Source organism: Mugil cephalus, chromosome 14 (genome assembly GCF_022458985.1).
Source record: "Mugil cephalus isolate CIBA_MC_2020 chromosome 14, CIBA_Mcephalus_1.1, whole genome shotgun sequence".
Lineage (NCBI taxonomy): Eukaryota > Metazoa > Chordata > Actinopteri > Mugiliformes > Mugilidae > Mugil > Mugil cephalus.
The window spans coordinates 24757390-24784156 of NC_061783.1; the positions used below are offsets into that span (position 1 = coordinate 24757390).

The 26767-nt window shown below is 41.5% G+C and overlaps 3 gene segments (V, D, J or C); 2 read left to right on the plus strand and 1 right to left on the minus strand.

Annotated features, from left to right (window-relative positions):
- Positions 1-26767, minus strand: LOC125019789 (the record flags this gene model as incomplete). The annotated part of the segment is given in 2 exon segments: positions 1-347; positions 26713-26767. Coding segments are annotated over 2 exon segments (387 nt in total), but the record flags the coding sequence as incomplete, so codon positions are not given.
- Positions 9828-10568, plus strand: LOC125019782. The segment is given in 2 exon segments: positions 9828-10054; positions 10261-10568. Coding segments are annotated over 2 exon segments (360 nt in total).
- LOC125019786 lies at positions 12395-12930 on the plus strand. The segment is given in 2 exon segments: positions 12395-12446; positions 12554-12930. Coding segments are annotated over 2 exon segments (375 nt in total).

Sequence of the window (26767 nt, forward strand, 5' to 3'; positions counted from 1 at the left end):
TCCCAGTGAGTCAGGTCAGGACTGGGAACACTGGTCTCTCCTCAGTGTCTCTGAGAGCGGAGTCTGGGAGCCCTGGCTGGCCTCACAGGTCACAGAGACCACCTTCCTCCACTGGTCTGCAGGGAGCCTCAGGGTGCTGCTCCAGCTGTAGTGGCCGTCCTTCTGCAGCACCCCGGGGCTCCTGCTCTGCTCCCCGTTGCTGATGCTGCTGCTGCCGTCCACCTTCCAGGACAGACTCCAGTCTGAGGGGAAGCCCTTGTTGGCCGGGCACATGAGCGTGGCCTTCCCCTGCTGCAGCTCCTCCACGGAGGGAGGCAGCACCGTCAGGGAGGGGGGGACTCTACCCACTGCAGAGACAGAGACACAGAAAACTCAGACAAACTGGGAGTTTGGGTGAAGCTGCTCTTCAGTCTTTCACTTCCCTCTCTCAGCTCGGTAACCGTGGCAACAGACAGGCATCACTGCTGAACCATGGCAACAGACAGGTTTCAGGACTAGAGAGGAAACTAAGAAAGAGGCATTTTGTTCCTCTGGTGTCTTCATGTTTCATCTACAAACTACTAATTCTCACTTTGACTCTTTCAACACATTTGACTCGATGTGAAAAATGTCACGTTTCTCTTCTTTTACAGGATCTTAACAGTTTCTAACAGAAAAGACCTAGATGGTGTGTGTTTGCTTTGATTCTTCAACATGAACATTGTCAACCACTGAATTCCACATTAAAACTCCTCCAGTGAATCCAACTCAGACATCATGCTGCTTCAATAGAACAGTGAGCTTTGAACAGAGTGGAATCTACAAAATGTGACAAACGTGAACAACTTTGAGAAAGATCCAGTAAAACGGAGGAGAAATGTTTTGTCAGCTGTTTGGTCTGAACTTTAAAAAGATTGGAGGAGATTTTCTTCACAGAGGAAACTTTAGTTTAGAGAATAATTTCAAAATAACCTTCACATTGAATTTCTTTTCAGACAAAATGTTGAAGTGAAGCAGATTTGAGTCTGACGACATAAAGTCACTCATTCAAGAATCACTGCAATTAAATGAAATGACAACGAGCAGATCAAATGATTTAGTAATGTCTACAGTTATGAAATAAATGACAAGAAATCTAGATTCAGGTTGTTAAATGAGTCAAATGTACTTAACCCTAACCCTCCACCGAACGTCCACCACAGTGATACAAACTCATTGAGGCGCCGTACAAAAACCTCTGACTGTAGAGAGACACGGCTTTCTGACTCTGAAACAAACTAACTCAACTCAGTGATTCACTGTTTGGATCATTGTGAAAACTGGAAATAACACAGAGCAACAACATGACTGAATTTAGACATTTATTTACAGTTAATTTCCTCTTAAATTACTTTCAAAATGTCCCATTGATTTTCACTGATTTGTGAGACAGAGATGAGAAACTTTAAAACTATGAAATATCATGACACATTCAAAAATTTATGCAACAGTCAGACTTTTAAAAGAAAAAATATGAAATAAAAATGAAGTCCAGACATATTCTTGATCCGTACTCTGATAAACTGACTTAGAAAAACAAGAGAAAGAGAAGGAATCAATTTTGAATCAATCTATATTGTGAAGAGTGAAGCAAAGATCCTGCAACAAGTTCCTGATCAATCCAACAATGAAGTGATTGATCCATTGATCAACATCATGATCAGAGTGATCCAAGTCCCTGTTGGAGTCACTCAGAGCATTTCCATAGAGAGTGACTTTGCATCAGCAGCACCATGCTCCAGTGCTCTGGGAGAGTTTATAGTCCTGAGAGTTGAAGACTGGATGACTGACAGCTGTCCTTCATGACAACAGAAGCCACAGAAATCCTCCTCATCAAAAACATGACTTTGATCTGCATCCTCATCTGGACTCTCCTCTGCTGCTGCTTCACAGGTAAAGTCCAGAGAATCAAACTCCTCTCCTCTATCAACATCCATCCCTCTGAAATGAAGCCCACAAAACCATCAAGCTGCTTTATGTTTTTGTCTCTGTATCCTCAGAGTCCAGAGGCCAGGTCACAGTGACTCAGCCTGGATCAGTGACCTCTGGTCTGGGAGGAACCGTCACCATCAACTGTAGAACCAGTCAGAGTGTTTATTTTGGCAGCTTTTTACACTGGTACCAACAGAGAGATGGAGGAGTTCCTAAACTTCTCATTTCTTATACTAGCACTAGAGCATCAGGGATTCCAGATGGTTTTTCAGGCAGTGGATCAAACACTGACTTCACTCTGACCATCAGTGGAGTCCAGACTGAAGATGCAGCAGTTTATTACTGTCAGAGTTATCATGAGATCAGCAGTCAAAGGGTGTTCACACAGTGAAAAAGCGTCGTACTAAAACCTCCCTCAGTCAGACTGAACCGAAACTGAAGTGACTGCTGCAGCTGGAAGCTACTGCAGAGACTGATACAGTTCACTGAACACACAAACCAGACGTTGGTTAAAAACTTCATACACATCATAATCTGCATCTGTCAGTATCACGTTTTATATTGAGTACATTAATATAACTAATCATGTTTAGCAGATACTCAATTTCTATTTAAACCTGACTTTAAATCCACTAACCTCTCATCCTTCCCAACATCATAAACTCAGGTCATATGATGATGATGTTGTTTTACATTTCACAAAACCTTCATCTTCCATCAGTCAAATAGATAGATTAGATTAGAGTCTTTATTGTCATTGCACGGTAGCATATAACAATATACATTGCACAACGAAATTGAGGTATAGCTCTCCCGTCAGTGCAAAATATAAATATTTAATAAATAACTAAACTAGACAAGGCATGTACAACAAACAAATAAAAGGACACTATATAGAAATTAGAATCAGATTCAAAGTTGAAGTTCTCTCCCTATTTTATACATCCTATTAAACTGTGACAGTTAATGAGAAAAGCTTGGAGAAGAAATAAGTTTCTCACTTAAATCCAACCAAAAGTAAAACTGAAGACACAGATCAACATAATAAATATTTGGAATAATCATTCACTCATTAACATTAATATTACTAAGAATGATCACTGTCATATGAGGACTGTTATATGGGAATGGACAGCCTTTAATACGGGTTACGACAGCAGCGAACTGAGGCAGCCGTCGTAAAGGCTGCCGTAAATCATCTAGTTGACACCTGTATGATTGTGCTTGTTCTGAGAGTCACCAGTAAAGCGTTATTATAGTTCAAAGTTCATGTGGACATCACACAACTTTACATGGTGTTTACAAGTTTGTGACAGACACACGGCTTCAGGATGTTTAATCCCCCGAAGAGCTTCCTGTTTGACCGCCCGACGGAATGGGGAGATTGGAAGCAGCGTTTCCATTGCTTTCGTGTGGCCACAAAACTGAGCAAGAAGGACGGTGATGTCCAAGTCAGTTCTCCAATATACATCATGGACCGAGAGGCTGAAAAAAAGAAAAGCACTCTCTTTTGGGGAGGTGACGGATAAAAGGAAATTCAACGTCGTGTTAGGGAAATACGATGAATACTTCTACCTGAAAAGGAATGTAATCCATAACATGCCTGTTTTCATCAGAGAGTACAACGGCCTGGTGAGAAAGGTGAAACGTTTATCAGAGCTCTCTATGACCTGTCAGAACATTGTGACTTTGGAACACACAGAGAGGAGCACATCAGAGGCCGTATAGTTGTGGGCATAAATGACAAAGAGCTGTCTCGTAAACTGCAGTTAGAGGCAAAGTTTACATTACCCCAACTGTCCAGGAGGTGACTATGCAAGTACACCAACAGGGGGCAGCGTGCGCGGCAGTAGAGAGAATTGTACACGCTAAATCCTCATACTGAGGAAAACAGAAGTGGAAAAATAAAAAGAAGGAAAGTGGGGAACAGACCGAATCAAATAATATAAATGGAACACATGCAAAGAGGTGGGTCATTGGGAAAGAGTGTGCCACAGTCAGTGAATCAGAGAGGTGACAGAGGCAGAGACTGTTACACAGACACCATATTTCCAAAAATACAAAGAGAAACTCTGCTCATTCCCGCTGTATGTCATACATAGCCAGACCGCAAACAATCTGTAAGGCAGAGACACAGCATTTAAAATGGGGCTGGTTAAGTGCATTGAGGACGTGCACAATGCTTTTGGTTAGCATGGGACTCTCAAGACAGAGCCTGTTAAAATACAGTTAAAAAAGAACGTTGATCCTTATGCTGTGCACACAGCATGAAGGTCCCCTTGACTCTCATGCAGAAAGTAAAAGAGGAAATCCAGCGTATGGAGGAGAACGTAGTCATTGAGAAAGTGACAGAGCCCACGGATTGGTGTGCACCCATGGTGTCGGCTGCAAGGCGAAATGGCAAAATATGCATCTGTGTGGACCTGAAACAGTTCAACAAGGCTGTAAAGAGAGAGAGGTACATCCTTCCAACTGCTGAGGAAATCAATGCAAAGCTGAGTGGCGCCACCATGTTTACATCACTGTACCCTGCCTCTGGGTTTTGGCAGATACCCTTACATCCAGAAAGGAGCAAGTTAACCGGCTTCAAACGGCTTTTGGCATCACAAGTGCTCCAGAGATTTTCCAGAGAAAGATGGCTGAGACCCTCAATAGTCTTGAGGGAGTAGCTGTCTACATGGATGATATACTCGTGTATGGCAACACTGCAGAACAGCATGACCAGCACCTAAACAAGGCATTAGAGAGAATTGAGTTGGCTGACTTAAAGTTGAATAGAGACAAGTGTGTGTGTTCAGACAGAACCAGCTTCACTTCCTGGGCCAGGTGATTGACAATTCAGGAGTAAAGCCTGACCCTGACAAAGGAACAGCAATCCTCAGCTCAACCACAGAACATCCAGGATTCAAAACGTGTCCTCAGGATGTTCATATACCTGGGGAAATATATTCCCCATCTGTCAACTCTGGCCCAGCCGTTGTATGAACTTTTGAGATCAAAGACTGCATGGACGTGGGACCACCCCCAACAGGAGGCCTTCCAGCATGTCAAAGACATCTTGTCTACATCCCCTGTACTGAAATTATACGACGTGAATCGACCTACGGCTGTTTTGGCAGACACCAGCTGCTCCAGCAACATGATGGGGGCTGGAGAGTGGTTGCCTATTGCTCACTCCATCTGTCTGAGGCAGAAACCAGATATGCCCCGATAGAAAAAGAGTGTCTGGCAAGCGTTTGGGCATGTGAAAGGTTTGAAAAGTACCTTGTTGACCGTGAGAACTTTAAATTGGTCACTGACCACAAGCCCTTAGTGCCATGGATGAATAAAGGACCAGCAGAAAGTAGAGGCTTGTCATGTCTGCCATGAGATGAAACACGCACAGCGTAAGGAGCCCCTCATCTCAACCCGTCTACTGGACAGACCCTGGAAAAGATTTGCTGTCGACCTGTGCGACCACAACAAGCACTCTTACCTAGTAGTGTCAGACTACTTTTCTAGGTTTCTTGAAATGCTCCACATGCTGACAACCTCTGCCTCACAGGTGGTGCTAAAGTTCAAGACTCTTTTCACATGTTTTGCCTGCCCAGACCAGGTCATTTCAGACAATGGACCCCAGTTCGTATGTGTGGAGTTCCAAGAGTTCGCTAGAGAGTTTGACTTTCAACACGTTACCTCAAGTCCATACCATCCCCAAAGGAATGGACACGCAGAGAGAGGAGTAAATTGCAAAGAAGATTCTAAAGCAGAAAGATCCTCTGCTTGCTCTCATATGTTACAGGTCCACTCCCTGCGCTACTGCAGGCGTTAGTCCTGCTGATGGAGAGAAAGATTAAGACCGCATTTCCTACACTTCCTACCAAATTAAACTTTTTTTTTAATAGAAATGGTTTATATCTCACATAGAGAGATCACCAAGAAGTGAAATGGTTGGGCATGAGGATGTTGAGACTAAGCATCTCAGATAACCTGCTCATGACCTCTGACCAGAAGTGTTGAATGTGTGGGCAGTACCAGAGGGCGTGGGTGTAGTTGTCTATTGAGGCTAAGCAAAGTGAACAGGTATTGGTTTGACTGAGGCTCATGCACTAAAGTTTATGGGAGGTAATCTGGGTTCTATGAAGGACTTCATGTTGTATTAATAGAGTTACATGTCATGGAAGGTGTGATATTGCATATTTTTTGCCAGTTAGTGTCTGTTGGTAGACTATTTATGTCTCTGATCCACTTGTCTTTGGGGATTGATATTGATGTGTCACTGGATGCTAGAAGTTTGTATAACTGAGATGACAGATAACAGGGGTTATCTTCCCATCAGTGAGTTATTAATCAGATCCAAAGTTAAAGCAGACTTTCAAACTCTCTCTCCTCTTTTATACATCATACTTAATTATGACAGTTGAGGAGAAAGCTTGGTGATGACCTTTAACCTCAGCTTCATGGTGGATCACAGCTTCATGACCTACATCCTGAAGAAAGAAAAGTAAAGTCACAGACCATCATCATACATCTCTGTGATCAATAATCATTAATATCACTAAGAATTAACACAATGTCTTTCCATATTTCCACTGCTGATCTCCACCAGCAGTTATCACGCAAAGTGTTAACTCTGATATACTTTTAATTTCTCATCAATGACACAAAGAATCTTCAGTTGATAAAATATCTGTGGCTGCACGAAGACTTGGAATATATTGTCGTTCTAAATGTAGTTGATAGAAAGACTGAAGTTGACTGGTCCTGATTCACAGAGTGAGAGTGAGTTTGCGTCTTCATGTTTTTAAGTGGTTCGTGTGGTATATAGGGAGAGGGTCAATCCAAAGTTTAGGACTGATCTGATTATCAATGTTTAGCATAGAGTTCCAGCAGACCTGAGATCAGCAGAACAAGAACCTCTGACAGTAATGTGAATGAATATTCATTATTACACAGGATGAGATGTTACAATCACTTGTGCCAAGATCTGTGGCAAACCTCATTTAGAAGTCCAGTCCACCTGAAAACCAACCGGCAGGCTAGCAGTCAGCTACCAACTAGCAACCAACAAGAAGACACCAGCTAACTAGGCTAGCCAATAGCAGTAGTCTAGTATTTTTCCTCCTCAGCCACAGTCACTCACTTGCTCGCTCTGCTGCTAGGGACATGTTGTTTACTGCCACCCTCTGTGCTCTCCTGCGAATGCCCAACTCACACAGGAGACCAATGGTGGATTTTGCCACAAATCCACAGCGACCCACCTCCACCAGCTGCACACGGGCCCTCCACCCTCGCAGCTCAGCTTCTGCTGCAATCTCTGCATATCTAGCTCTCTTTAGCTCATCAGCCTCCTCAACTCTGTGTTCCCACGGGACAGTAAGTTCAATAAAATACACTACCTTCTCTACTTCTGACCACAACAGCAGGTCCGGTCTCAGTCAGGTGCTCAGTATCTGTGCTGCGACAATCAGCTATTCGTTTAAGTTGGCCATCAACTCTCCTGGCTCCGCCTACCATTAGCTGACCTGTGCTATGCCTGATCCTCACCAGTCTGGTCTTGTCTCCCTCCAGTACAATCATAATATGTCTCTTCTCCTTTCTATCAGAGAAGGAATTTACCTCTACCAGTTTTTCCTTATTTGCAGCTGTGAAGCATTTCAGAACCTGGTTGTGAAGCCAGGTATATTTCTCTTGGGAGAGACTAACCCTGCAACCTGTCAAAATGTGGCTAAGTGTACATACACTAGAACACTCCCCTAACCACTGGTTTAGATTCTGGGGAGATGGTAGCACATCATAAATAGTCCCTATCATGAATCTAATCCTGCTCAACTTCCTTTTCTCTACACTCTCCCAGTTCACCCACTGTCCTAGCTTAGCTTCCTCTTGCCTATGAATCTCCTCTACTAACATCTTTCTCTTTTCTACTACTGATGCCTTGCTCCAGAGATGTTCCCCTGCACACAGCCCCAGGCCTCCACACCCCTACTGTACATGACCTGTGATATCCCTAAGCCCGAGAGCAGCCTGGACTTCCTGTACTGCATCTTTTGGATTCCACTTCCTCCCTGTTTTAGCCATGGATGCTACACACTTAACTACTTGATCTTTCCACTGAATGAGAGTCATCTCCAGTCTAGCCTTAGCACACTTAAACTCCTCTGTCAGACTACTGCTCCAGTAAGACTTTCCCATACAAGGCTGTGATGCTTAAGCAGCATGGGACACAATCATCTCCTGATTGATAAATTAATCAACCATTCAAGCCTCTCAACCATTGGCGGAGGAACTTCATACACTGTCAGTGGCCACATTATCAATAAACCAAACCATATTACCACAGTAATGTGAATGAATAAAATATGATATTTGATAAATAACAGGACAATAATCACTGTTTCTAAACAAAAGAAAATGGGGAAATAAAGAGTTGGACCTGAATACTGACTCATCTATCAAGACAAAAATTAAACATTTCTACTTCATCAAACAAACGGAAAAATACATGAGAAGATCTTAAGTTGATAAAATATCTGTGGCTGAACGAAGACTAGGACTTGAAATTATGAGCAATAGGAAAGAATCACTATATGTAGCTATAAGTAATTGATAGATGTTGACATAAAATATCATCACTGTCTAATTTTCATAAAGAGTCAGAGCATTTCCATAGAGAGTGACTTTGCATCAGCAGCACCATGCTCCAGTGCTCTGGGAGAGTTTATAGTCCTGAGAGTTGAAGACTGGATGACTGACAGCTGTCCTTCATGACAACAGAAGCCACAGAAATCCTCCTCATCAAAAACATGACTTTGATCTGCGTCCTCATCTGGACTCTCCTCTGCTGCTGCTTCACAGGTAAAGTCCAGAGATTCAAAATCCTCTCCTCTATCAACATCCGTCCCTCTGAAATGAAGCCCACAAAACCATCAAGCTGCTTTATGTTTTTGTCTCTGTATCCTCAGAATCCAGAGGCCAGGTCACAGTGACTCAGCCTGGAGCAGTGGCCTCTGGTCTGGGAGGAACCGTCACCATCAGATGTATAACCAGTCAGGATGTTTACTATGATGGCTCTGACTACATTTTAGCCTGGTACCAACAGAGAGATGGAGGAGTTCCTAAACTTCTAATTTACTGGGCTAATCATAGAGCATCAGGGATTCCAGTTCGTTTTTCAGGCAGTGGATCAAACTCTGACTTCACTCTGACCATCAGTGGAGTCCAGACTGAAGATGCAGCAGTTTATTACTGTCAGAGTTATCACTACATCAACAGTCAGGATGTGTTCACACAGTGAAAAAGCGTCGTACAAAAACCTCCCTCAGTCAGACTGAACAGAAACTGAAGTGACTGCTGCAGCTGGAAGCTACTGCAGAGACTGATACAGTTCACTGAACACACAAACCAGACGTCGGTTAAAAACTTCATACAGATCATACACTGCATGTTAAAAGACATAATTTATCATAAGTCACCAATGAAGTTACTTAAAATGTGAATAATCATAGAGATGATATTTTACCAGTGTCAATTTTATTATTTCCATTTTATATCCACCAAATCTCATGCAGGCATTAATCACATCCAAAGTCAAGGTGGATTTTCTGACTCTCACTCCTATTTAACTGTCACCAAGAGATAAATCAATGATGACCTTTGACCTCAGCTTCATGCTGGATCACAGTTTTCTCTCTTAAATCCCATCAAAAGTCAAACTGAAGACACAGATCAACATCATGAATGTTTGTGACCAATAATCATTCAGCCATTAATATTAATTTCACTAAGAATGATCACATAGAGAATCTTCCAGAACCAAGCTGTCCACAAGTCACTGGATCAGTTTCCTAGTAGACCATCAATATCCTCCACATGTCATGATGTGAATATGTAAATATGTGGAGTATTAACAGTGAGAGGGAAACAGCATGATGCCATGTGTTGTCCAGCTGCAGCTGACTGACTCTGTGTGTTTGCATATGTGTCCTGCCTCTCTGCTCCCAGCCGTTAAGAGGCCAGTGTTGATCAGTGGCTGTCCAGGCCTTTCAGAGCCACTGACACGCCGGCAGCACAATGATGATGTCACTGACTCTACTGCTGGCCACCCTGGGGCTCCTTGTTCAGGGTGAGACTCTCTGCTGAAAACTTTGCTGCTTCAGGATGCAACCAGGTTAAACACAATGATGGAGAAACACTGAAGCAAGCAGCATTCATCTTCTTCCATCTATTCTCCATCTTCAACAAATCATCCTCTTCTGTTTGGATCTTGATCATCTTTCTCCAAGCTGGATTTGTCTCAATAACTCTTCTCCTGTTTTTCATATTTTCCAGGTTCATCAGGACAAATCATCCTGACTCAGTCTCCTGCATCTCAGTCTGTTCTTCCAGGACAGTCTGTCAACATTAAATGTAAAACAAGTTCAAGTGTTTATAGCAACCTCCACTGGTACCTTCAGAAACCTGGAGAAGCTCCTAAACTCCTGATTTATTCAGCTACAACTCGTCAGTCTGGAGTTTCTGATCGTTTCACTGGAAGTGGATCTGGATCTGACTTCACTTTGACCATCAGTAGAGTTCAGATTGAAGATTCAGGAGTTTATTATTGTCAGCAGGATAACAGCACCCCACTCACACAGTGAAAAACCGTCGTACAAAAACCTCCCTCAGCTGAAGAGGAACTGATCAACAGCTGAAACTACACAACAGAGGTTTGAATAATACAAATACAAATCTTAAAATAACACAAGCTTCAGCAACAGACTCATTTAACCCGCTGCTGTAAGGAACGATACAAGACATCGTTTCTCCCAGCTGCAAAAAGAATTTACAACTCATCTACCTCTGTCAGAGCCACCATCACAGAACTGCACTAATCTACCTGACACCTTTACAGTTCAAGTATATCTTTTATAGTCAAGTACTTATATGCATATATTATACCTATACTATATATCATATCCTATGTTGTGTGTGTGTGTGTGTGTGTGTGTATATATACACATGGATCAATACATGTTTACATATTATATATTGTAGTTATGTACGTATGCTCAACTTGCACATATGACATATTTCTGTGTATATCGTTATTATTATTAGTATTATTATTATCATAATCATTTTGTATTCAAATACTGAACTGCAATGATGAGAAAGTAATCTAATTATCCATCCATCCATCCATCCATCCATCCATCCATCCATCCATCCATCCATCCATCCATCCAGAAAAACCTTGTGAGTGGTGATTAATCAGACCTGTTCACAAACTGTGAGCGAGTTCCTGTAATTGTAGTAATGTTCAAAACCTAATGAGTTGATACTTAATGTACCAATGATCACATTACAGCAGCCATACTACAACTCACCTGGTTTGGACACATCAAACCTTCAGACTATGGCATGTACTGATGTCCCATCCTGACAGAGTTGGACCCCCTGTTCAGCCTCTGTAGGGTCCAGGTATCACCTCTTACTACCAGCAGTGACACTGACCCTAGATAAATACAAAACTCTTCCTGTTTAGGAGTTCATCTTATTGCTGCCCCTCTAGTGGACCTGTTGGTAATCAACACCAAAGCAGATGAAGCTGATTAACAACCTCCTCTACTACTGAACTGACCACATCAATATCTAGCTGATACTATGGTTCACACCAAATAAGTCCCTGTTGGAGTCACAAATCCAAAGGTTAGGATTGATTTGATTACTCCTGATCATGACTCAGTATGACTCAAAGGACCTCTGAGAAACTGGACAGACTGGTTGAGAAGGCTGGGTCTCTGATTGGCAGGAAGCTGGACACTCACTGGAGACTATTGTTGAGAGGGGCACATGCAACACAGCACCGTCCATCCTGGACAACAGGACTTCATGACATCCTGGAGGAGCAGAGATGCAGCAATAGTGTGAGGCTTCTCTCACTACACTACAGGACTGAGAGGTTCTGGAGATTCTTTGTCCACACAGTCATCAAACTGTACAGCACCACTGATTAAATGTTAAAATGCTCCTTTGTCAAAAAAAGAATAGTGAAGATGTCAGGTCAACTGTACATAGTTCTGAACAACCACCACTCAGCTCTTTTGCACAGGCATACATGTTAATACAGTCTGATATATATTACCAGTCTTCCTTTTCCTTTGGCCCTGCTCTTACTGGTGCTGTTACTTATGTTGGTTTTCTGTTCAATTCTATTCTAAAATGCACCATTCAATAAATAACAGGAGAATAAAAAAACAACCTTACAGCTAAGCAAATTTACATTACACCTGACCATATAACCATACAAATGGAAAAACACATGAGAAGTGGCTCAGAGCATTTCCATAGAGAGTGACTTTGCATCAGCAGCACCATGCTCCAGTGCTCTGGGAGAGTTTATAGTCCTGAGAGTTGAAGACTGGATGACTGACAGCTGTCCTTCATGACAACAGAAGCCACAGAAATCCTCCTCATCAAAAACATGACTTTGATCTGCGTCCTCATCTGGACTCTGCTCTGCTGCTGCTTCACAGGTAAAGTCCAGAGAATCAAACTCCTCTCCTCTATCAACATCCGTCCCTCTGAAATGAAGCCCACAAAACCATCAAGCTGCTTTATGTTTTTGTCTCTGTATCCTCAGAGTCCAGAGGCCAGGTCACAGTGACTCAGCCTGGATCAGTGACCTCTGGTCTGGGAGGAACCGTCACCATCAGTTGTAGAACCAGTCAGAGGGTACTTGGTGGTGACCATTTAGCCTGGTACCAACAGAGAGATGGAGAAGTTCCTAAACGTCTCATTTATTTTGCTAACAGTAGAGCATCAGGGATTCCAGGTCGTTTTTCAGGCATTGGATCAAACTCTGACTTCACTCTGACCATCAGTGGAGTCCAGGCTGAAGATGCAGCAGTTTATTACTGTCAGAGTTATCACTACATCAACAGTCAGGGTGTGTTCACACAGTGAAAAAGCGTCGTACAAAAACCTCCCTCAGTCAGACTGAACAGAAACTGAAGTGACTGTTGCAGCTGGAAGCTACTGCAGAGACTGATACAGTTCACTGAACACACAAACCAGACTGGTTAAAAACTTCTACATCATCTATTTAACTGTGACTTTAGAATCAGACACAAAGCAATAAAACACATCTATTGATAACTTCTATCATGACTGCTATCAGATATAGCAGATGATCTGTTCCAACCAATATTAGTCCTTTGAGTACACAATTAATTTAGATTGAACTTAGTTTATCACATAACTTCATCATTGTATGAATTAAAACCTCTGAAAATGGACAGAATGTTTGAAGTCCTATTAAAAACTGGAAAAGAATAATTTAAGCGGACAAAATTCAAGTACTCAAAGTCGAAATAAAACCTATCATTGAGATTCATAAACAATAAACTATATTTTAACACTGGTTAAGAATGATTGTGAAAACATATTTAATACCACACATATAATTCTTACGTCCATGAATAAGATCACAATGATCTCACTAGCTGCAAATGATATAACTGATGGTTCACTGTAATATTGAATAGATCCAATAGTCAAATTGACAGTGCATAGATGCATATAGTGAAATATTAAAAACAAATAGTCATCATGTTTGCTTTAAGATAGAACAGAGAAAAGTATTTGCTTGAAGAAAAAACAATTTATTGTTAAAAACATTCAAAAAAACAGGAGATGAAGAATAAATGACTTTAGATTGGTCTCATGACAAATAACATAGACAGAGAAAAGGCAAGAGAGAGAGAGGAAAGCAGTGATAGAGTCCAGTGATCATGGTCAACTGGAACACTGGTCCTCCTCATGTGCTCTGAGAGCGGAGTTAGGAGCCCTGGCTGGCCTCACAGGTCACAGAGACCACTTCCTCCATGGACACAGGAGCCTCAGGGAATCTGCTCCACTTAAATAGCCGTCCTTCTGCAGCCGCCCCTGGCTCTGCTCTGCTCTGCTCACGTTGCTATAGTCGCTGCTAGCTCCACCTTCCTCGACAGACTCCAGTCTAGGAACCCTTGTTGAAGCCAGCAACATATCAGCTGCCTTTGTTCCCTCTGCAGCTCCTCCACGGAGGAGCAGCACGCAGGATGACGTGACTCACCTAGAGACAGGAGCACACAGCTGGCAAAACAGCACACACTATGGACACCTTACTGTAGAGGTTAACAATTGCTGTAGATGCTTTATCTCTGTCACCACCATCATCAAAGATTGTTGTCAATTCCTTCTCAGAAAGCTCTCATTTATCTTGCACAGAGGATCAATTCACTTATCAGCATTTGACTAAATTGATTCCACTACACATGGAACACTAGAAGCAGCAACTGTCTCATACATTTCAAGAAAACTTTGGCTTCACACATACAACTGTACAAACCCATACATGACACTGAAGTGATTTAGTGGAAACAAGCAGAGAAAAGCAGTCACTGCATCACAAACAGATCTTCATGATTTAACAAACTGTCGACATAATTTCAAGTCAACGTTGAAATAAAAAGACATTACAAACCCCATCTTTATTTCAACTCTGTCCAGTTGTGTAAGAAAGTCAGATGTATCATCCTAACAACATTATTTTGATGCTCACATAAAACTATCAAGTATGGAATAACTTATCCTTTACACTTCAAGCTTGAAATTTCATTTTGACAACAAACTGAAAATCAAACGTTGATCAAAATGAACAGATATAGCCTCATAGGAAAGATAAACACATCAAAGTACACATAAAACACAGATACATCTACAACCTAGTATTTAGTAATTAAATACTAGTAGAAAACTTACTTCCACAGTTCACAGTCTAGGTTCCTCAGAACGTCACCACAGTGATACCAAACCATGTAGCGCCAGTACAAAAACCTCTGATGTAAGAACACGGCTTATCTGTGACATGTCAGACTAAGATAAATCTGACATAGCTCAACGATCAACTTTAACCATTAAAAACACAAGGAAGGATTTATCCTTTGAACACACTAATGTTAGAATAATTGGTAAGATTGAAATAATCGAAGATCAACTTGTCTCTTGGTGCAAGAAATAAAAATATAAAATTATTACATGAAAAAATGTTTAGTTTTCCATGCTGAGAATAAAAAGTCAGAAAACTAAAAAGAGAGAAATAGTCCTGAGTATCAACAACTGGTCTTTCAATTTGGACTTAGTCTTCCAACTTCCACGTCAGAGTTCCCTCCCCAACTGGTTACCACAGGTGATACAGAACTCATTGAGGCGCCGTTACAAAAACCGTCTGCTGTCCGTAGAGAGACACGGCTCTCTGACTTCTGGAACAAACTAACTCAACTCAATGATTCCAGCATATTTTGGATCATGTGCAAAACTGGAAATAACTACAGAGGCAACCTAAACATGATGAATTAGACTGTTATTTACATTAATTTATGTAAATTACATTTATTAAATATCCATTCTGTTCAATGATTTCGTCAAACAAATGAGACAAATGTATCATACCTATGAAATATCATGCAACACTACAGAGAATTATGCAAATCCACTTGATAAAAGATAAAAATAGGAAATAAAAATGAAGTCTCAGGTCAGATATTCTTGGTATCCCTGTACATACTGATATAACTGGACTTTAGAAAAACAAGAGAAAGAGCTAGAAAATCAATTTTGAATCAATCAAATTGTGAAGATTGTAAGTCAAAATGCATGTCAAACCAATTTATCTATCATCCAGACGAATGAAGTAATTGATCCATTTCAACATTATTGAGTCAAGTGACAAGTCCTAGTTGGAGATCACTTCAGAGCTTTCCATAGACATTGACTTTGCATCACAGCACCAACTAAAATCCACTGACTCTGAGAGGTTATCAGTCCTCATGAGTTGAAGACTGGAGACTGACAGCAGATCTTCATGACAACTAAACCTAGAATTCACTCATTAAAAACAGTAGAACCTTCTAAGTCTCGCGTCCTCTCCGAAGTCACCATGATACAACTCTGTAGGCTGCTTCTACAGTAAACGTCCGAAATCAAAGCCGCTCCTCTATCACATCGTCACCTGAAATGAAGCCCACAATCATTACCATCTAAAGCTGCAATATGTTTTTGTCCTTGACCCTCAATGTCTAGAATATGGTCACAGAGTGACACATCTGGATCAGTTGAGTCTGGTCTGGGAGAACCTCACATCAACTATAAGAACCATCAGGTTAATGAAATATGTTGAAGTTTCTAGCCTGACACACTAACGAAAGTACAACTACAAAATCAACCACCTTAGCTCTGATAACCAACTGAAGATTGGATATTCCTAAACTTCTCAGTTTATCAACTGACTTAACCAGTATAGCAATCAGAGGATTCCAAATCGTTAATTACAGGCATTGATCAACACTACTCCTACTATTCACATCTGACCATCATGGAGTCCAGCTGAAATGAGCATTTTTATTACTGTCAGATATGTTTCATAACATTCCATTGACTTATGTCGTGCAGCACAAGATGAAATGTAAAACTAGAAATTCGACAAAAAGATTATGCAAATCAGACTAGAACAAGAACAATAGAATAATGACTGTTGCAGCTGGAAGTTCTGTCAGTAACTGATACATCACTGACTAGAAAAACCAAGATGGATAAAATTCATGAATCAATCTATATTGTAAATGATGAATATCTAAACAAGAAACGATCTAACAACAATATTGATTAATGTTCATTGTCATCATGATGATACAGATGATCAAGTCCACTCATTTAGTCCTATAGACAATTTCATAGATAGTACTTTAGTTCAATCACAACTCTCATGTTGGAGAGATATAAATCCTGAAAGAGTAAGATGTTTAGTCACTATAAGATGGTATGAAAAAGCAAAATTTATTACGAAAAATGAAAGATCTCAGTCAATCATAGAGACTCTATCAGTGTGATTCAAGTTAAATAAACTAACTGCTTCTTATACATCGTTAAAATGATATGAAACAAATTCAATACAACCATATAATTATTGTCTGTTCCTGCACGAGGATCACAGTGATCTCACGGACAGTAGGTCGGTCTGGAAACGTACTAAGAAACCTCAGATGTTTACTGTAGTTTGATGAGGATTACAACTAAAATTATTTATAAATGTGACTGTGATGAGGATTCTAATTCGAAATATTAAAAAGACAAGTGAGATCAGTGATTAAGAAAGACACAAGTTTTAGGCTTGAGATAAACCTGTTCATGTTTGAATACATGGAAACACAGAAGCTGAAGAATATGATGGTGATTGAGTCTCATGGTAGAAATAAAGAGCAGAGAAAGTGAAAATATTTCTAGTGGATCATTTGTTGTACTTGGCCCGGTCCACCGCTGAAAAACTGTACAACACCTCACTTGTTAATTGTTTGACATTGTAAATAAAGGGCCTTGTCTTCATATGACAGCTATGCAAACGATACGTTACTAACACCCCACAACCTAGACTTGTCAAACTTCATAATACATTACTCATTAAAGAAACTAAACTATGATAGTCATGTGTACGTAGAGCGAGCTGTGCATATATATCCTAGAATAGTAGACTATTACACTATCTGTTGAAAACTGAGAGTCGATTCATCACTATAGGTAAAAGCAATTAGAAAAATTCAGTTCTCATACAAATAACATCTGATCTTATATATGTTTTAGTAAATGATTGTAACATAACCCATATATGGTTCTGCACTGAGACTGATCTCACAGGTGCAAATGATAACCATGTTACCTGTTTGGATACAAATTAAGTGACTGGAAGCTCAGAATTAAAAATGTGACTTTGAAAAAAGAAAGTTGTTGAAAAATTCTGTTAACGAAACGAGAGAGAATAATGTATGTCTCTGAAAATAGAGCAAGAAGAAATATTATTGTATTGTGTTACTTGCCTCGTCCGACTATCTCCACTTATTGTTCTTGTAAAGCTTTCATATAAGCATGCAAAGCGACCTCCACCGACTGTCAACACTCTCACTGCTCCTCATCCCAGCTGACACTCCATCAGGAAAAAGTCCAAACCACCAATAAAATACATAAACTATGTGTGAAAGTTCTCTCTCAACTAATGGACATATTTGGACATCAGATGTTGGAGACACACACAGAGACCACTGGTTCTTATATTAAATTCTGAACAGATATGTTCACTGCTGACAAACACATTCAGATTCATCCCAATCAAAAACCCTGGATGACAAGTAAAATAGAAACTCTTCTGAGATCTGACCACCTCATCTTCACGCTGGCTGACCAGGACAACAAGACAAGGGAGAACCTGAGGAACCTAACAAAGCTACGAAGAGGACAATTTGACACATAACAACCCACAGAGGACGTGCCAGGGATTAGACCAGATCACCAACAACAAGGACAACTCTGCAGTAACTGTTGGAGCTGATACTACGGGTTTAAACTGTCACCAGAGTTTTCACACATCTTCAACCAGTCCATCTCTGAATGTTGTGCCATCCTGTTTCAGAGCATCCACCATCATCCCAGTTCCAAAGAAGGACTGAATGACTACAGACCATCTGTGGTCATGAAGAGCTTTGAGAGACTCCTTCCTCACACCAATCACCGACCCCCTCCTGGACCCCTCACAGTTCAGAAGACTAGGGGTGAGTTGAGTCGGGTAAGATCGGGGCAGGTAGATTAGATGGAAGGGTTTGTCCACTCGTTGTGTGTTGGCACCATGTTGGCGCTCGCTTTGGTCTCTTGGATGGGTTGTGAATGCCAGTATCTGATTTGTTTTGTGCGTAATGGCAGAGATGGATGAGTTTAATGCTCCATCGGGGGAGTTGATGGACAGATGCAGTCAGGAACAACAGCTGAACATGGCATGGCATTGTCAAGTGGATATCCCCCATAATCAGCTGAAGGGTAACATGGAAAGTATTTTGAAGGCAGAGTTGATTGAGACGGGTGTTTTGTGTGCCGGTCAGGAACGTCCTCTCGTTGCAGTTAATTTTGCCGATATGTCGGTGCCAGTGGGTTGTATTTCAACAGCACAAAGAGTTGCCTACATCAGTCATACTGGCTAGATATTCGGTTCAGGGGTCCAGAAAATGTAGCAGCAGATGAACTGTCCAGAGCCCCGTACTAGTCTAGCCTGTGTGTAACTGACTTCACCTTAAACGGTTTGTCTCATCCATGTCATCTCTCTTTTTCCTCTTAAGTCACTTCTTACTGGCTCCAGGTTGCTGAGGGGGGAGGGGTCTGGTGGATGACAAGCATCAGGTTACTTTTCTTGAAAAATATTTGTCCTGGTATTAATGTAATGTGGTAATGCAATGTGAGATTTAATTTTGAACCCCGTTCTCATGGAGGGGGGTGTGACGGCCTCCTGCGTGGCAGGGCCTGTTCTGGTGTGTTTTTATCTGCCAGGTACCTGGCTGGTGGGCGCAGCATAGTTAGGGAGCACCTGGCCAGTCTCCCAGTGGGCGGCTTGTTTAAGACCTGGCTGTCAGCTCCCATCTCTCTCTCTCTCTGTCTTTGGTTCCATCCTGAGGGCGCCATGTTTTTTTTTGGTTGGCTTTGTCCTGATTCTTAATTATTTTACTCCATCCAACACTTAACATTCTACACGAGGACATTCACCCATCACCAGACACACTGATAAACACTGACATCCACACCCCACCTACAGTATGTGGAACTCTTTCCATCTTATTATTTATCCTTGTTTATTCTAAACTTCTTGAACGTTATGTTTCTGAGTATTTGTGCTTTTTGTCACGGCCCATGAGCTGGGTTGTGACAACCTACAGAGCAAATCACTCTGTGGACAACGCCATCAACCTCAGCCTCCGCCATGTGCTCCAGCACCTGGACCAGCCCAGCTCCTACGTCAGGGCCCTGTTTGTGGATTATAGCTCAACCTGCTACAGCTGCAGGTACCCCTGGATCTAAACATCAACAAGACGGTGGAGTTGGTGATGGACTTGTGTGGACACTCACCCTCGTATCACACCCTGCTCACTCCCTGTTCACAACACTCCCATCAGATCGGGAGTCACCTAGAAAAGACTCCTGCTACTGATTTAATGCTCTGAAAAGATGTTTGGTGAAAGTCTAGAGGCCCTAAACACCTTCTATGCCCACTTTGAACCAGCTGATCCCACTACCTGTTCCAGACTCACTCAGAGTGTCTGGAAACAAGATGAGGACGTCTCTGCAATGTGTCAACCTCTGCAAACCAGCAGGACCAGACAACATCCCTGGGAGGTTTCTGTTGAACTGTGCAGACCAGCTCACTAAGGTGTGAGATCTTTAACGTCTCTCTCTTCCAGGCTGTGGAGACGGTGTCTCTGTAAACAGCTTCCATCATCCCAGAGTCCAAGTGTGCAGCAGTCAGGAGAATGAGTGACTATCGACCGGTGGCCCTCACTCCAATAGTTATGAAAAGCTTTGAACGCGTGGTCATGGCCACATTAAGGAGAGGGTGGACATCAATGTGGACCCAGACCAGTATTCACACAGGAAGAACAGGTCTGTAGAGGATTTCATTTCATCCGTCGTCCACTCTGCTCTCACTCACCTGGAGAGTAGAGACACCTACAGGCTGCTTTTCCTGGACTTCAGCTCTAAATTTAATACAACTGAACCACAGACTTTAGTCAACAAACTTCTGCTGCTTGGATTACCACTGTCCCTCTGCACATGGCTACTGGAATGTCTGACACAGAGAAGTTCACTAAAGGTCGACTCACTAATCTGTTGAATGATTTAAAGAACTTTGTTTTAGTCAAACAGTTTAATATTCAAGTGTTTTCAAAACACTTAAGAAATCATCACCATCTATGATAAGTTTTTAGATTCATGGTAAAATTGAGACAAATGAATACTGGCATCAAAATTACTCATCATTCCAAACTTTCCATTTACAGAAACAAATGGAAAATAAAACCGCCTCCATTTAAAAAACCTGGTTACTGATATAAATCATTGTTTAAAAGAAAAATATCAGCAACACATGATAATAAACTGTGTTAGACATCATTGATAGATACTGTTCTAAAATATCATCACTGACTCATTTTAATAAAGAGTCAGAGTATTTCCATAGAGAGTGACTATGCAATCAGCAGCACCATGCTCCAGTGCTCTGGGAGAGTTTATAGTCCTGAGAGTTGAAGACTGGATGACTGACAGCTGTCCTTCATGACAACAGAAGCCACAGAAATCCTCCTCATCAAAAACATGACTTTGATCTGCGTCCTCATCTGGACTCTCCTCTGCTACTGCTTTACAGGTAAAGTCCAGAGAATCAAACTCCTCTCCTCTATCAACATCCGTCCCTCTGAAATGAAGCCCACAAAACCATCAAGCTGCTTTATGTTTTTGTCTCTGTATCCTCAGAGTCCAGAGGCCAGGTCACAGTGACTCAGCCTGGATCAGTGACCTCTGATCTGGGAGGAACCGTCACCATCAGCTGTAGAACCAGTCAGAATCCAAACTATTTAGCCTGGCACCAACAGAGAGATGGAGGAGTTCCTAAACTTCTCATTTACTATATTAGCACTAGAGCATCAGGGATTCCAGATCGTTTTTCAGGCAGTGGATCATACTCTGACTTCACTCTGACCATCAGTGGAGTCCAGACTGAAGATGCAGCAGTTTATTACTGTCAGAGTGTTCATAACATCAACAGTCAGAGTGTGTTCACACAGTGAAAAAGCGTCGTACAAAAACCTCCCTCAGTCAGACTGAACAGAAACTGAAGTGACTGTTGCAGCTGGAAGCTACTGCAGAGACTGATACAGTTCACTGAACACACAAACCAGACGTTGGTTAAAAACTTGATAAAGATCATAGACTCCTATTTATACGTTTTATTTAACGGTGACAGTTAAAAAGAAAAACATCTAAAACACATCTATTGATTAATGTTTAGTGTGTGTTACCATGGATAGTAGCAGATGTCTGTAGTCCATCTCATTATTATTCTCTAAAAGAAAATCAGTTCAGATCAACTTTCAGTTTATCACATCACTTCATCATTGTAGTGAAATAAAACCTGAAAGAGTCAGAATGTTTCAGTCACTGTTAAAGAATGAACAGTTAAATTTATAGAGAAAAACTGAATGTTATCAAATGAAACCTTAATTTATAGTTATTAAATTTATCCAAAATGAGAAGCAAAATGCACATTCAGTGAACACATGAACAGATGAGACAGTCTGGAAACTGAATGTGGCTGATATATAACTCCCTGTCCAGTCCATTAGGTACCAGTGAAGTCATTCTGATCTAAATAATGTTGAGTTGATGTAGAAACAGTAACACAAAGGTGGTGATTGACCTGAATGGTCATTGTGATGCTGTTAAACTGGATCGAATTGAAAGTGTTTTTAGCCAAGCCCACTAACTACAGTGTCAAAATATTAGGAACACATGTCAGTTCAATTGTTGTACAAAATGAAAACACAGTTGAATCATGATCTCAGTCATTAGAAACTAAAGCTGAACACCACAACCTTCATGGAGACTAGATTTAGAACAGGACTGTTGTCACTTATGTACCTAATAAAGTGGCCAGGGAGGTTCTACTAGTGAGTTAATGAATGAAACAGTGAGATGACTGCATGATTTATCATGAGATGTTCACAAAGGTTTATTATTCCAGGAAGATCTGCTCTGACTGGATCAGAAACCTATTAGAGACATGAGACGTTCAGATTGATTGAGTTTAAAACATCTGAACGTTCACTTTGTCTCTAGGTTCACGTTCTCTAGGAATTTGGCCGATTTTATTAACACCCCAAAACCATGACAACCCAGAGTTCAGCCCAGGGGGCAGAGTTGCAGTCTTACACACCTCTCTGCCGCTTCTCTAGTGCTGTCTCACACCCATAACTCCACAAACTCCATAGATGTGCTGTCTGCTCCCAGATTTTTTAAATGGAAAAATAACAATAGAGGAGTTATTCATAGGAACCTTATCCAAATCAACACAAACTCACTAGTACAACAGAGCAATAAGAAAATTAAATGTGGTCTTTTGAATGTCAGGTCTCTCTCATCTAAATCTCTTTTAGTGACCGATTTGATAACTGATCATCAGATTGATCTATTTAGTTTGACTGAAACGTGGCTGCAGGATGATGAGTATGTCAGTTTAAATGAGTCCACGCCACCCAGTCATAGAAACTATCACATTCCTCGAGGCACAGGCCGAGGAGGAGGAGTGGCAGCAATCTTCCACTCTGATTTATGTATTAATCCTAGACCTAAGCAAAGCTTTAATTCATTTTTGTTGACAGCACGACAGCATCGCTTAGTACAACTTTAAATCTAGTTGCTCCTCTTAAAAAGAAGGTGGTAAATCAAAGGAGGGTAGCTCCATGGTATAATTCACAGTTGCGTAGTTCAAAGCAGACAGTTCGAAAGCTGGAAAGAATTTGGCATTCCACTAGTTCTGAAGAAGCTCACATAGCCTGGAAAGATAGTTTAACAACTTATAAAAAAACTCTCCGTAACATTAGGACAGCGTATTATTCTTCCTTGATAGAAGAGAACAAGAACAACCCCAGATTTCTTTTCAGCACTGTAGCCAGGCTGACAAAGAGTCACAGCTCTGTTGAGCCATCTATTCCTTCAGACCTCAGCAGTAATGATTTCATGAGCTTCTTCACTGATAAAATTGTTGGCATTACAGATAAAATTCATAGCACCCTTCCATCTGCCAAAGATGTAAGTACAGTGGCATTAGAAACCTCTGCAGGACCTAGTCAATATTTGGATTCTTTCTCCCTAATTGATCTTCCTGAGCTCACTTCAGTTATTACAGCATCTAAACCATCAACTTGTCTTCTAGACCCCATCCCAACTAAGTTGCTCAAGGAGGTTTTTCCATTAATTAATACCTCCATATTAAATCAGATAAACTTATCTTTATTAACAGGATATGTGCCCCAGTCTTTTAAAACTGCTGTACTGCAGTACTACTGTGAAAAACCTTGGTTTTATATTTGACCAGGATATGTCCTTTAATTCTCACATAAAGCAGGTGACCAGGACTGCTTTCTTCCACCTTCGTAATATCATCAAAATTAGGAGCATCCTTTCTCAGAGTGATGCGGAAAAACTAGTTCATGCATTTGTGTCTTCCAGGCTGGATTATTGTAACTCGTTACTGTCTGGCTGTCCAAGTAGCTCTTTAAAAAGCCTCCAGTTGATTCAAAACGCTGCAGCAAGAGCACTGACAGGAATTAGCAAGAGAGATCATATTACTCCAGTATTAGCTTCTCTTCATTGGCTCCCTTTAAAATCTAGAATTGAATTTAAAATCCTCCTCCTTACATACAAGGCCCTGAAAGGCCTAGCTCCATCATATTTGAAAGACCTCATAGTACCATACTGTCCCAACAGATCACTAAGATCTCAAAGTGCAGGTCTACTTGTGGTTCCTAGAGTTTCTAAAAGTAGAACGGGAGGTAGAGCCTTCAGCTATCAGGCTCCTCTCCTATGGAACCAGCTCCCAGTTTGGGTTCGGGAGGCAGACACAGTCTCTACGTTTAAGGTCAGGCTTAAGACTTTCCTTTTTGAAAAAGCTTATAGTTAGGGCTGGACTTAACCATCCTTTAGTTATGCTGCTATAGGCCTAGGCTGCAGGGGGACGATGCACTGAGGACATGTCCTCTCTTCTTTCTTCTCTGGCTCCTGTCCTCTAATATCTTATCATTTTATTTTCTATCTCTTATAATTTACTAACCACTGTGTCCTACTCTCTCCCCTCCGCTCCCCTCCCCCTCCATCATCTTGTGAGGGTCTCTGGTCTAGAGTGTTGAATATCTGACCTGTGGAGTTCTAAGCTACATCTGCTGCCGTGGCCTCATCAACCAGCCCAGTCTTCATGGTCTGGAGTGCTGTGTATCAGACCTGTGGAGCTCCATAAACTACATCTGCCCCAGTCATCATGGCCTCCTCCAGTTGTCCACTCCTACCTAGATGAACAATTCACCAACCTGCCCATAATTCCTGTTATACTCACAAACTGTCACAGATCATCAGCTATGTGTTATATTACTAGACCCTACATGTTTCCTTCCGCTTGATGTATGTATCTATGACAGAAGTTTGTTTATCTTGTTTCTCCTGCTGTTCTTTTCTCTTTATCTTCTCTGTTTCTAACCGGCTGGCCTTCGGCAGATGGGTCCCTCCATATGAGCTGGGTTCTGCTCAAGGTTTCTTCCTGTTAAAAGGGAGTTTTTCCTTGCCACCGTCGCCCTCAGGCTTGCTCTGGAGGTTGTAGGCTGGTTTTTGTGAAGCGTCTTGAGACGATTTGTATTGTTATTGGCGCTATATAAATAAAACTGAATTGAATTGAATTGAATTTGTTTCACTGAGTTTATCAACAGGATTCTGGATAGAGATAGAAATGATGGAACCTTACACTTCCTTTACTCAGTCACAAACTGTTTGATCATCTCAGTTTGTCTCTGGATCACTGAGAGAAAATGAAAGACCAGAGTCGACATGAGAAGAAGTGAGTTGATGAGCAGATCTTTATTATTTAGAAGCAGTGAAACAACATAGAAACACAGCAAGAAGCCAGTAAATCCTGTTATTCTGTTACTGGAAGATGTGAAAGAAAAGCCAGAGAGCAGAGAGAGAGTGAAAACAGTGTGAGAGTCCCAGTGAGTCAGGTCAGGACTGGGAACACTGGTCTCTCCTCAGTGTCTCTGAGAGCGGAGTCTGGGAGCCCTGGCTGGCCTCACAGGTCACAGAGACCACCTTCCTCCACTGGTCTGCAGGGAGCCTCAGGGTGCTGCTCCAGCTGTAGTGGCCGTCCTTCTGCAGCACCCCGGGGCTCCTGCTCTGCTCCTCGTTGCTGATGCTGCTGCTGCCGTCCACCTTCCAGGACAGACTCCAGCCTGAGGGGAAGCCCTTGTTGGCCAGGCACATGAGCGTGGCCTTCCCCTGCTGCAGCTCCTCCACGGAGGGAGGCAGCACCGTCAGGGAGGGGGGGACTCTACCCACTGCAGAGACAGAGACACAGAAAACTCAGACAAACTGGGAGTTTGGGTGAAGCTGCTCTTCAGTCTTTCACTTCCCTCTCTCAGCTCGATAACCTTTGCAACAGACAGGCATCACTGCTGAACCACGGCAACAGACAGGTTTCAGGACTAAAGAGGAAACTAAGAAAGAGGCATTTTGTTCCTCTGGTGTCTTCATGTTTCATCTACAAACTACTAATTCTCACTTTGACTCTTTCAACACATTTGACTCGAAGTGAAAAATGTCACGTTTCTCTTCTTTTACAGGATCTTAACAGTTTCTAAAAGAAAAGACCTAGATGGTGTGTGTTTGCTTTGCTTCTTCAACATGAACATTGTCAACCACTGAATTCCACATTAAAACTCCTCCAGTGAATCCAACTCAGACATCATGCTGTTTAAATAGAACAGTTTGCTTTTAACAGATTGAGATCCACAAAATATGAGCCATGAAAAATTTTGAGAAAGATCCAGTGAAATCGAGGAGAAATGTTTTGTCAGCTGTTTGGTCTGAACTTTAAAAAGATTGGAGCAGATTTTCTTCAGAGAGGAAACTTTAGTTTAGACGTTAAAAACAAAATAACAGTAAAATTAAATTTCTTTTGAGACAAAATGTTGAAGTGAAGCAGATTTGAGTTTGAAGACATAAAGTCACTCATTAAAGAACCACTGCAATTAAATTAAATAACAACGAGCAGAATAAATGTTTCAGTAACGTCTACAGTTATGAAATAAATGACAATAAATCTAGATTGAGGTTATTAAATGAGTCAAATGTACTTACAGTTGACTTCCAGTCTGGTTCCTCCACCGAACGTGTACCACAGTGATACAAAGTC